Source organism: Orycteropus afer, unplaced genomic scaffold (genome assembly GCF_000298275.1).
Source record: "Orycteropus afer afer isolate SDZICR_OR568_19922 unplaced genomic scaffold, OryAfe1.0 scaffold00124, whole genome shotgun sequence".
NCBI classification, from domain to species: Eukaryota; Metazoa; Chordata; class Mammalia; order Tubulidentata; family Orycteropodidae; genus Orycteropus; species Orycteropus afer.
The window spans coordinates 1174705-1186167 of NW_006921711.1; the positions used below are offsets into that span (position 1 = coordinate 1174705).

At 39.5% G+C, this 11463-nt stretch overlaps 1 protein-coding gene across 1 annotated transcript in view; it reads left to right on the plus strand.

Annotated features, from left to right (window-relative positions):
- PLEKHH2 (pleckstrin homology, MyTH4 and FERM domain containing H2) overlaps positions 1 to 11463 on the plus strand; it is a 287878-nt gene that overhangs the window by 86584 nt on the left and 189831 nt on the right. Inside the window, exons 3-5 of the mRNA XM_007944379.1 lie at positions 5607 to 5756; positions 6970 to 7053; positions 7650 to 7731. Of these exons, the coding sequence (XP_007942570.1) occupies positions 5607 to 5756; positions 6970 to 7053; positions 7650 to 7731 (316 nt within the window). The remainder of the gene's footprint in view (positions 1 to 5606; positions 5757 to 6969; positions 7054 to 7649; positions 7732 to 11463) is intronic.

Here is an 11463-nt window from a genome sequence, read left to right on the forward strand (position 1 = left end):
AAAAATATAAAATAAAATACATTATTCTAAGGTATGATTACTAAAGTATATTATTCTTAGGTCTGGTTACTTAAACTTATTCTTAGGTAAAATGTTGTTCCAGCAAAACAGGTTAGCAAACATCTTACTGAAAGAATGTTCTTCCCCAAGGGCACAAAGCTGAAGCCAACAAACACTCAACCGTAAGAGAGGCCCTGCCTTCTCTTAACTTTTTTAGAACATGTGTCTTGCAATCATGTGAGGGTCTTTTTCTTGGTCTTCAGCACCTCTCCATATGAAAGTTCTATAACTACACCATTATCCCCCCCCCTTTTTTTTTGACGTTGTCATTTACAGATTGATGTCTCTGGTTCCATTTTCAGTGTTTTATTTTTGAGAATTCTTGATCTGGATTTTATCTGGCTGATGCTATCTTGTGTCCTAATCTCAGGTTGCTGTGTAATGTAATTGGTTCTCTGTCTGAAGGACTCCCTTTAATATTTCTTGTTGGTCTGTTCTTTACAAAATCCCTTAATTTTTGTTTATTTGAAAATGTCCTGATTTCGCCATTATATTTGAAAGACAGTTTTGCTGGATATTCAATTCTTGGTTGACAATTTTTTGTTTTTTTTAGTCAGGTGTGATTTTGTTGTTGTTGTTGTTTAAAATTGTACTTTGGGTACAAATGTACAGAACAGAATTTTACATTCAACAGTTTGTGTACAATTGGTTTCACTCCCCAAATACCATCCCCAAACCTAACCCATTCTCCTCCTCTCCCTTTTCAGTGACCCCCCCCCCAATCCCTTCTTAGTTATGCACTCCTGTCTGTCCAGCTTTTCATTGATGTAAATGCTGCCCCTCTGGTGCCCTATAGCCAGTTGCTCCAAGGGGTATCTCTCTGTAGAGTAGGTGGGTACATTGCTCTGGGTTGGGTGTTCTCTATGTAAGTCTTACTTCTGTTAGGCTGAGAGACAGCCTTTAGGAGTGAGTTTTATCCCAGACTTGAAGTATATCGCAGGGCCATAGTCTTGGGGGTCCCACCAGACTCCATCTGACCAGTAATTCTGGTTGTTAATTGTTTTTTAATTTTATTCCACTTTTTTCTTCCCACTCTATCCAGTATCTCCAGTTTTGATCCCTTCCTGAGTGGCTGGTATTGGTAGCCAGGTACCATCAAGTTCTTCTGATCTCGAAGTCCATCATATCCTGGGGCTGATTGTTCCCAAATGCCCTTGGTTTTCTTCACTCTTCTTCACTGCAGATGAGAGGAGACCATTAGCTGAATCTTAGATGCAGTTGACAATTTTTTTATTTCAAGGTTTTATATATGTCATTCCATTGCCTTCTTGCCTTCATGGTATCTGCTGAGTAATCAGAGCTCAGTCTTATTGGTTCTCCTTTGTAGGTGACTTCATTTTTCCCAAAGCTGTTCTCAGGATTCTTCTTTGTCTTTGGTTTTGGCAAGTTGGATTATGATATGTTTTGGTGACTTTCTTTTGGAGTCTATCTTGTATGGGGTTCAGTGTGCATGTCTTCTCATCTTTCATGATTTTAGGGAAATTTTCTGCCAGCAAGTCTTCAACAATTATTCCTTCTTTTTTTTCTTTTGACCACCTTTTCTGGAATTCCAATCACATGCATATTTTTCCTCTTTAACTAGTGTCCTACATAATTCTTAGGCTTTCTTCAGTTTTCAATATTCTTTTTTTCTGGTTTTTCCTCAAATGAATTGATGTTAAGAGATTTGTCCTCTATTTCACTGATTTTATCTTCCATTGATTTTGTTCTCCCCGTGTTCCTCTATTGAGTTGTTTCTGAGATTTTGTTGTTAGTCTTTTGGATATCTAGTTGCTGTTATTGTATGATTTTTGATTGTCTGTTTATTTTGTAATTTTGCTCGTGTGTTGTTTTCCTTCTCTTGCTTTTTCTGCGTTTTCCTTCTCTTGCTTTTTCTGCGTTTTCCTTGATTTTGTCTGTATTTTGCTTGGTTCTGTCTTTTGTCTTTTATCTCTTTCTTGATCTCTGAAGAGAACCCTACATATTAGTCTTTTGAATTCCTTTTCAGGTAGTTCCAGTACTGTTTCTTCCTCTGGTTTTCTGTTCTTTTTTTTTTTTTGGTCACTTGATGGAGCCATCTTGTCTTGCCTGTTTATGTGATTTCATGTTTGTTGTCTCCAAGACATTAAGGTATTATTATATTTACCTATTTATTGTGTGTTTGTTTGATTTTGTTTGTTTTGTTTTGATATATGCAGGTAGGCAGCGTGTGCATGATACTCCGGTCACCAGTCTGGGCACACAGGAGCTCTCACCACCTGCTTCCAGGAGGGTACAGCACCAGCTGGGTGTGTTGGTGCAGGGCTCTGTTTTCTGGTCTTGCAGGGCAACTGATGATGTCATTGGTGTTGCTGATGAGGTGGTTGTGTCTTTCTGGTCAGTCACCTGGGTGTGGGTGCAGGGAGCATACTCACTAATCAATGGATTGGGTGTAGTGTGTACATATTGTTAGTTGCTGAGTGGTCAGGGAGAGGGTGTTTTCTGGTCTTGCAGGGCAACTGATGATGTCATTGGTGTTGCTGATGAGGTGGTTGTGTCTTTCTGGTCAGTCACCTGGGTGTGGGTGCAGGGAGCATACTCACTAATCAATGGATTGGGTGTAGTGTGTACATATTGTTAGTTGCTGAGTGGTCAGGGAGAGATTGTCAGTCACTGGGTGGGTGGTACGGAAACTCTCACTGATGGTCCTGGGTAGGCCAGGATGGTCATTGGAGCAGGCAGAAATCTCTAGTTGCAGGGGGTGTGATACAGGAAGCAAAGCCAATGAGGTGCTGCCAGTCCACGGGTGCCCACTAGGAGAATGTACCCTGTACATCAGAGCATGATGTGTGTGAGGGTGTTCCATCAGTCCTCAGACCCCCCCAGCACAGGTGGATGGAGGGAGTAGCAGGTACCACTACTCTGTAGGCCTTTGGTACAAGTAGCTGGGCATTGGAGCAGGCACCTCTGGTTCATGGGTTCTCAGTGTCACTGGCCAGGTGGAGCAGCAGGCACCACTATGTCAATGGCTAGGATGGAAGAGCAGGCAGTGACATTTTGCAGACCCGCAGGGAGCAGGGTGGTGGTGAGTGCCACTGGACTGCAATCACACAGTGGGGGATGGATGAAGGGAATGAAGGAGGCACTGCAGGCTTGTGGGCATCTGGCATGAGGTAATTGGGTTGTTATGGTGGGTGAGATTAGTACACTTTAGTTTTGTAGGGCAAGGAGCACTCTTGCCTGGCTCTGGAAATAATGCAGATTCGCTCCTTCTTGTCTGCACCAGGTGATGGAGGCTTCAACTGGGAACACTGTTTGCTTTGTCTGAATATGGCAAAACTGTGCAGGTTCAGCTTACAGGTTGCTGGCCATCCTTAATTCTTGATGTCTGCTGTTTTTGTGTAGTCTCTCCTTTTACTTGGCACTCAGTCTGATTCTTTAGCCAGCTGTGCCTTTAATGCTCAGGGTTCCAAAGTTGTCATCTGTATCTGATTCATTTGTTTTCTTGGGTCTTTGTCATAAGAGGGACATTATGAGGTGTCTGACTACACTGTCATCTTGGACCATCTTCCAAGTCTTAAGGTGACTTAATAATCTTAAGTCTTAAGGTATTCAGTGAATATTTGTTAAATAAATCAAGGAACCCTCACTGAACACAATGTCCTACCTACATTTTCTCTCTCATATTTTTTTATGATTTTTTCATTTAGGGCTTTAATGTTCTTTTGTTTTCCTTTTCAGTATATGTGTGTTTCTTTTTCATCTCCTACATCATTCTCTTCCCCACACACTCACACGCACAGGTTTTTTACCAAAAATTTTTTTACCAAAATGCTTTCTTAAGACATATCATCCAGTCTGAGTCTTATCTTACCACTCCTTTTACTTTATATTCCTATTTTGTTTAAAATGTGAGTGGGTGAAGGTTCGAAACTTTCTGTTTCTCTACTTGTATAACCAAAAATCAAATCCACCGTGATCAAGTCGATTGCAACCTATAGCAACTGTACAGGACAGAGTAGAACAGCCCCGTAGGGTTTCCATGATTGACCCTCATCTTTCTCCTATGGAGCAGCTGTTGTGTTTGAATTGCCAACCTTTTGGTTAGCAGCCCAGTGTTTTAACCACAGCACCACCAAAGCTCCTATACTTGTATAAAATCCTTTGCATATTCTCATTGCTCTTGTAAACATGTATGTTACTTTAAATGTTAGCAATATCCTGAGACTCACTTATATACCCTTGTCTTAGCCATTGAGTTGATTTGACTCGTAGCGACCCCTCCTTGGGCTTCCGAGGTGGTATCTCTAAGGAAGTAGATTGCCCAGTCTTCCTTCCGAGGAGTGGTTGGTGGGTTAAACCTCCAGCCTTCTGGTTAGCAGTCAGATGCCTTAGGCACTGTGCCATCAGAGCTCCTCTTAGTTATGTAGTGCTGCTGTAATAGAAATACCACAAGTGGATGGCTTTAACAAGCAAATTTATTTTCTCACAGATTAAAACTCCAAACTCACTGCAATCGAGTTGATTTTGACTCATAGTGACCCCCATTAGGTTTCTGAGGTAGTAACTCTTTACAGAAGTAGATTGCCCCATCTTCCTTCCATGAAGCAGCTGATGTGTTTGAACTACTGATCTTCCTAACAGATTAGAAGGCTAGAAATCCAAATTCAAGGAACTAGCTCTAGGGGAAGGTTTCTCTCTATATCAACTCTGGGAGCAAGTCCTTGTCTCCTTTCAAGATCTGTGGGCCTGGCATTTCATGAAGATTTTCAATGTCTTGCTGTCACTTATTCCCCTGGGTCTAGGCGGTTCTCAGAACAGGGCCCTGAATCTGAAGGACCCACTGCACTCCTGGCTCTTCTTTATTGGGGGTAGTCTTGTCCATTTTCTCTGCTTGCTTCCCTCTCCTTATATCTCTTGTAACATGAAGAGTGTGACTCAAGCAAGGGTTTCACATGAGGAAGAGTGGGCCTTGAGTCACTCCTTCTTATCAGGCTGTGACTCAGATACAACCCACCCCAATCCTGCCTCATTAACATAAAGAGGTTAGAATTTATAAGACATCACAAAATGGGGGATAATTACATCATATCACAAAATGGAGGACAAGCACACAATACTAGAAATCATGGCCTAGCCAAGTTGACACATATTTTTGGGGACATAGTTTAATCCATGACAATCCTATGTACAAAATTAATACCACTTTGTAAAATAGTCTTCAGACTTTATAATTATTAAATACATTAAAACCTGTTTAATATTTTCCTTTTAAGGAGCGTTGGTGCTGCAATGCCTAGGGCGTTTGACTGCTAACCAGAAGGTTGGCAGCTCAAACCCACCAACTGTTTCACAGAAGGAAGATGGAGCAATCTACGTTCATAAAGATTTGCCCCCTTAGAATCCCAATGGGGTGTCGCTATGAGTTGTAATTGACTTGATGGCAGTGGTTTTTTTTTTGGGGGGGTATTTTCCTTTTATGATAATACCCTTAAGAATCTCTATAATGTTAAAGTAAAACTCTTAAGTTTAATACTATGATGAATTAAGTACATGCTAAATTTTAATATTTTATCCTCTGGATTTAGGTACAAGTTATGGAAGAGAAATTAAAAGCAGCTGATATTCAAACCAGTGAATCAGAAACTAGGTTGTATAAAAAGTGCCAAGATCTGGAGACCCTAATACAGGAAAAGGATGACATTATTCAAAACTTGGAGCTGCAACTTGAAGAGCAGGTTAGGAAGGATTTGATCATCAAAAGATTCTGAATGTGTGCGTTAATTTATGCATAATCACAAGATTAAAAAGAGAGAGCCTAAATTTTTAAATTTTGGTGAGAAATCTTATTTGTTCAATCTGTAGAATTGTATCACCTTTGTTGGTGAAAGGTACATGTAAAATGGCATTAATGTTTCTCCTTAAGTCTAGAGTGATTCCAAGGCAAGATCTAACAATTTTTGTTTATGACTTACTCATTAACATTTAAACTTTAGGTTCTGAATGCAGTTTTTAAGGTGTAAACATTTTATTATCAGCAAGCATTTATGTCCATAAATCTTCTAAACAAATCTTTGCCTTAGATTGTTAGGATATTGGAAATGTTTTATAGAATATTATGTTTTAAATATGTGTGTAATAGTAATCTTACTTAAAAAAACAAGTGCACTTAGAAAACAAGTGTACATTGTTTTAAAATCACCTTATTGGGATTAAGTATAGTCTTTGTTTTAAAACTGTATTTGTATAAAAATTGCACCAGGGTTATTTATTTAAATGGCCACTTAGCATCATTTAAATAGAATCTTTATGTTATTTTGCTGAATATGCCAAATTTTTGTTTATTTTTAGCATTTTTCCCCCATTTCCCTGGGGATAACTATTTTTTTAAGATCAGTGGTTTTCATCTTTTCACCACCTACTATGATTTATGATTGTCATATTCTCTGTGTAGTTTTGTGACCATAACCAGATGTTGTTGTTGTCATTGTTAGTTGCCATTGAGTCAATTCCAATTCACGGCAACACCATGTGTGCAGGGTAGAACTGCTCCATAGAGTTGCTAAAAACAAACATGTACCTGAGGAGATTCTGATTCTCTCTCTAACCTGATTGGCCCCATTCTATGCTCTAAACCTTAGACCATTCCCAGAAATTGTTTATTTTGTTGATAATTTCAGTGGATTGATTTCAGTATTTGAACTTGAAGGGAAAGAAAATAGCAGCTCTTAAAACTAGAAATACTTGCATATGCCTTTATGATTTATTATTTTATATGCTGGATAATTATTTTTCCTTTTATTTTTCCCCCTAACTCGTAATTTGGAAGTGGGTGTATTAATGTGGAAATAGATTTTAAGTGGATTTTTTTTTTTTACTAATGATGTAACATTTCAAGACTAGTAAGCTTATATTCGAACATCACTAAACTAACTCCTAATGTTATTTCAGAAACAAATAAGAATACAAGAAGCTAAAATAATAGAAGAAAAAGCAGCTAAGATCAAAGAATGGGTAACAGTTAAGTTAAATGAGGTATTTATTGCTATCTTTTGATTTTCCTTTACATTTTTCTTTTGAATAGTAGATAACTCATCAAAATCTATGATCATTCTGAGTGAAACAAAATTCTGATCAGTTAGTGATACTGCTGTCTTTGGATAGGTAGCTTTCATTTTAATATTCAGTGAGTTTCGAAAATTTAAAGTATTGATAAAGTCATGACAACCAATGCCAATAGTTTTGTTCTAATTAGTTAATTTTAAATAATCATAGAACATATGCATATATCTCATAGGATGAATGTGTTTGGTGTGTGAGAAGTGTATGTCATTGACTTTATATGGCACATTCAATGCTGAAATAGTTTTGGTATAAAATAATTTTATTGTCAGAAAGGCACAGGAGTAAAATCTAAAACTCTTAGCTGTGGGAAAATTAAATATTGAAGCCATAATTATCTAGGTTGATAGCCTATGCTGGTAAATTCATCTGATATTTGCCATCATTTCCTTTATATCTTGCTTACATATAGAATAACTGTGTATTAACATTTTCTAAGTATAATAGTTTACTAGTACATTTTAGAGGTGTTATCCCTGTATAAAAGGTTACCATTGTATTTGTTTTAGCTGGAATTGGAGAATCAGAATCTTCGTTTGATCAACCAAAACCAAACTGAAGAGATAAGAACAATACAGTCAAAACTACAAGGTACAAATACTTTGATTATGACAGCTTGGTTGGATTTATTTGGCAAAATAGAATTGTGGTATTTTTTGCTTGAGTTTTATAGACATAATTATTAATATCATAAAAGAAGCTATTGTGTAATTTAAGAGAATTTCTAAACAAACTCAAAACTCCTATACCCAAGTGAATGTTGGGTCTTGTGGTAGTTGTTTGTGTGTCAACTTGGCAAGGCCTGGTTGAGAGGCTGGGCAGCTAGATATAGTTATTCCCCATGGTAAGATTGGTAATTAACTCCATGGTGGAATATATTGGAGCAGCTGATAGTTGCTTTAGGGATGTGGTCTGCTTCCTATATATAAGATACAGAATGGGAATGGTCTCTAGCTTATGGCACACTTGAACCCTGCATGTAGCCGTGTTGTTGTTCAGCAGCCTACCATGCTCTGTCAACCTTGGGATTTTCAATGGACTTGAATTAATGGCCTGCCATGTGGTTTGATAACATTGGGACTGTGCCATTTTATTTGTCAACCTTGGGCTTGTTAGCCTCAGCAGCCAGTAGCTGCCTGAGTGAAGAGATGCCTCTAGCTTCAGTGGGCTGGGAGCAAGAGGCAGACCTGAAGCCCAAGGTTGGAGGGCTTTGACCCAGCCCCTAGAGCTTGGCACTTTGAACTTGGACTTAAACCCTCCAGACTGTAAGAGAATAAACTCCTGTTTTAAAATCATCCCATTTGTGGTATATTCTTGTCAGAGTGGTACTAGGTAACCAGAATAGGTCTGTAAGTAGAAAACACAGAGATAGGACTGATGATGTACAGGTACACCAAAGTGGCACGACCAACCAACAAGCCCTTATGTACTCTAGCTCTAGATCAATCCCAGAGTGTTTTCATCCTTGGAATCATTGAGCCAAGAAAGACAGATGAAAGGTATAGTTAGTAGAGAGCTAAGGAGAATAACTGGATTGTTGGTTTATCCATCTGGAGAGGCACGGTCAAGTTGTAAGTGGATGATGGGCAGCAAGGAGGTAGCAAAGGAGATCAAGAGATTGGAAGAAAGAACAAGGTGGGAGGCTGAGTGACATATGCTGAACATCTGTAGCATTTCACATTCCTTCCTTTGTTGCCTACTCACCCATTTATCAACTGGGCTCAACCATGAAAGTAAAAATACTTTTACCTTCTTGATCTGGGCCTATTTTGTCACTCTATTCCATGTGGGTAGGCGCTCTGGTGGCATAGTGTCTAAGGCATTTGACTGCTAACTAGAAGGTTGGTGGTCAAACCCACCAGCTACTCCTCAGTGGGAAGGTTGGGCAATCTACTTCCATAGAGATACTGCCTCAGAAACCCAAGGAGGGGTTGCTGTGAGTCAGATTCAACTCGACAGCAGCGAGTTTGCTTTGGTTTGGTTTTGCATGTGATAGCTGAGTGCTTCCTCGGACCAATTTACATGTACTTGCAGCCCCTACACTGGTCCCTGTTGAAATGCAGTCCCCTTCCCCAATCTGCTATGGGATTGGTGATAGAGTTTCAAAGCAGCGAGCCTACTGAGAGGCAGAGGTTACATTGAGGGGAAGGGTGCAGTCAGATATTACGTGGTCTAGAAGTCTGTGTTGCTAAAATTCTTCCATCAGGACACATTTGCTATTTGTTGCTAAGCTTATTGGGAGCCCAAGACAAGAAGTCTGTCTTGGAGGAAATTCTCCTACCACAGGAATGATGTAAAATGCAGAAATTTTAAAGTCTAGGGGAAAAAGGGTTTATCAAGGAATGTGGGTTCCTTTTTTTCATTTTCAACTGGTTTTTAGCCTGGATGTAGAACCTCCATGTAATATACTCATGTCATGGTGTCCCCAGAGGCACCAAAAGCTCCTGGAGACCTGGTAGAGTAGAGGTTCTTGTGGTCTTCTGTTGTGGGAAAAAAAATGTGTCATATTGCCAGAGTGTTTGTCTCAGCAGTTCTAGGGAGGGGATAATGGAGTCCCATATTGGCCTGTGGCTTTAAGTGCTACAGAGGTCTGCCAGATATTTGTTAGTTTATTTTTACAATTTTATTGAAGTAAAATTGATGTACAGGTTTACATATTAACTGCACATATTTAAAGTGTACAATTTGATGAGATTTGATAGATGTATGTATATATGTAGCTATGTATGTATGTATGTATGTAGCTATGACAACATCACCACATTTATGATAATAAAAATATCCATCACTCCCATAAGTGTTTTCCTGCCCCTTTGTGAACTCTCCTCCCTGTCTCATCACACTGGTCCATAGGCAACCACTGATTTACTTTCTGTCACTATTAGTTTGTATTTTCTAGAATTTTATGTAAATTATATAGTGCGTACTCTGATTTCTTTCATTCAGCATAATTGTTTTGAGATACATCTATGTCATTTCATGTATCAGTAGTGTATTTTTGTTGCTGAGTAGTATTTCATTATAAGAATATGCCATAATTTATTTATTCACCTGTTGACGGGCATTTGGGTTGTTTCCAGTTTTTTACTACTACAAATAAAGCTCTGGTAGCATAGTGGCTAAGACACTTGCCTGCTAACCAGACGGCTGGCAGTTCAAACCCACCAGCCACTCCTCGGAAGGAAGGTTGGGCAATCCTACTTCCGTAGTGATACTGCCTCGGAAACCCAAGGAGGGGTCGCTATGAGTCGGGTTTGACTCAACGGCACATAACAACAACAACAACAGCAACAAATAAAGCTGCTATGAACATTTGTGTATAAATATTTGTATAGAGATATGCTTCTATTGGGGAGCTCTGGTAGAGTAGTGCCTAAAGCACTTGACTGCTAACCAGAAGGCTGGCGGTTCAAACCCACCAGCCATTCCTCGGAAGGAAGGTTGGGTAATCTACTTCCATAGTGATAGTACCTTGGAAACCCAAGGAGGGGTTGCTGTGAGTGGGGTCCGATCGATGGCACATAACAACAACAACGCTTCTATTTATCTTGAGTGAGTTCCTAAGAGATGAATAGCTGAGTTGTATGCTAGGTGTGTGTTTTGGTCACCTAGTACCACTTTGATAGGAATATACCACAAATGGGATGCTTGAACAAACAGGAGTTTATTCTCTAACAGTTTGGAGGCTTTAAGTCTGAGTTAAAATGCCAGGCTCTAGGGGCTGGGTGAAAGCCCCTCAACCTTGGGCTTCAGCTCTGCCTCCTGCTTCCAACCCACTGGAGCTAGAGGCTTTTCTTCACTCAGATAGCTGCTAGCTGCTGAGACTGACAAGCCCAAAGTTGATAAGTAACAAGGCACAGCCTCAATATACAAAACCACACAGCAGGCCATTAATTCAAGTCCATTGAAAGTCCCAAGATCAGTAGAGCATGGCAGGCTGCTGAACAACAACACGGCTACATGCAGGGTTCATGCGTACCATAAGCTAGAGACCATTCCTAAAGCTGTTTCTTATATATGGGAAGCAGACCACATACCCAAAGCAACTACTCAGCTGCTCCAAAGATTCTACCGTGGAGTTAATTACCAATCTCATATGGGGAATAACTACATTCAGCTGCCCAGCCACTCAGCCAGGCCCAGCCAAACCGACATAAAAACATAACCACCACAGTGTGTTTAACTTTTTTTAAGAAACCACCAAACTGTTTTACAGAGTAGTTCCATTTTTATATTCACTCCAGCAATGTCTGAGAGTTCCAGTTGCTATACTTCCTTGCTGACACATGGTATGGTCAGTTTGCTTCTTTTTTTTTTTTTTTT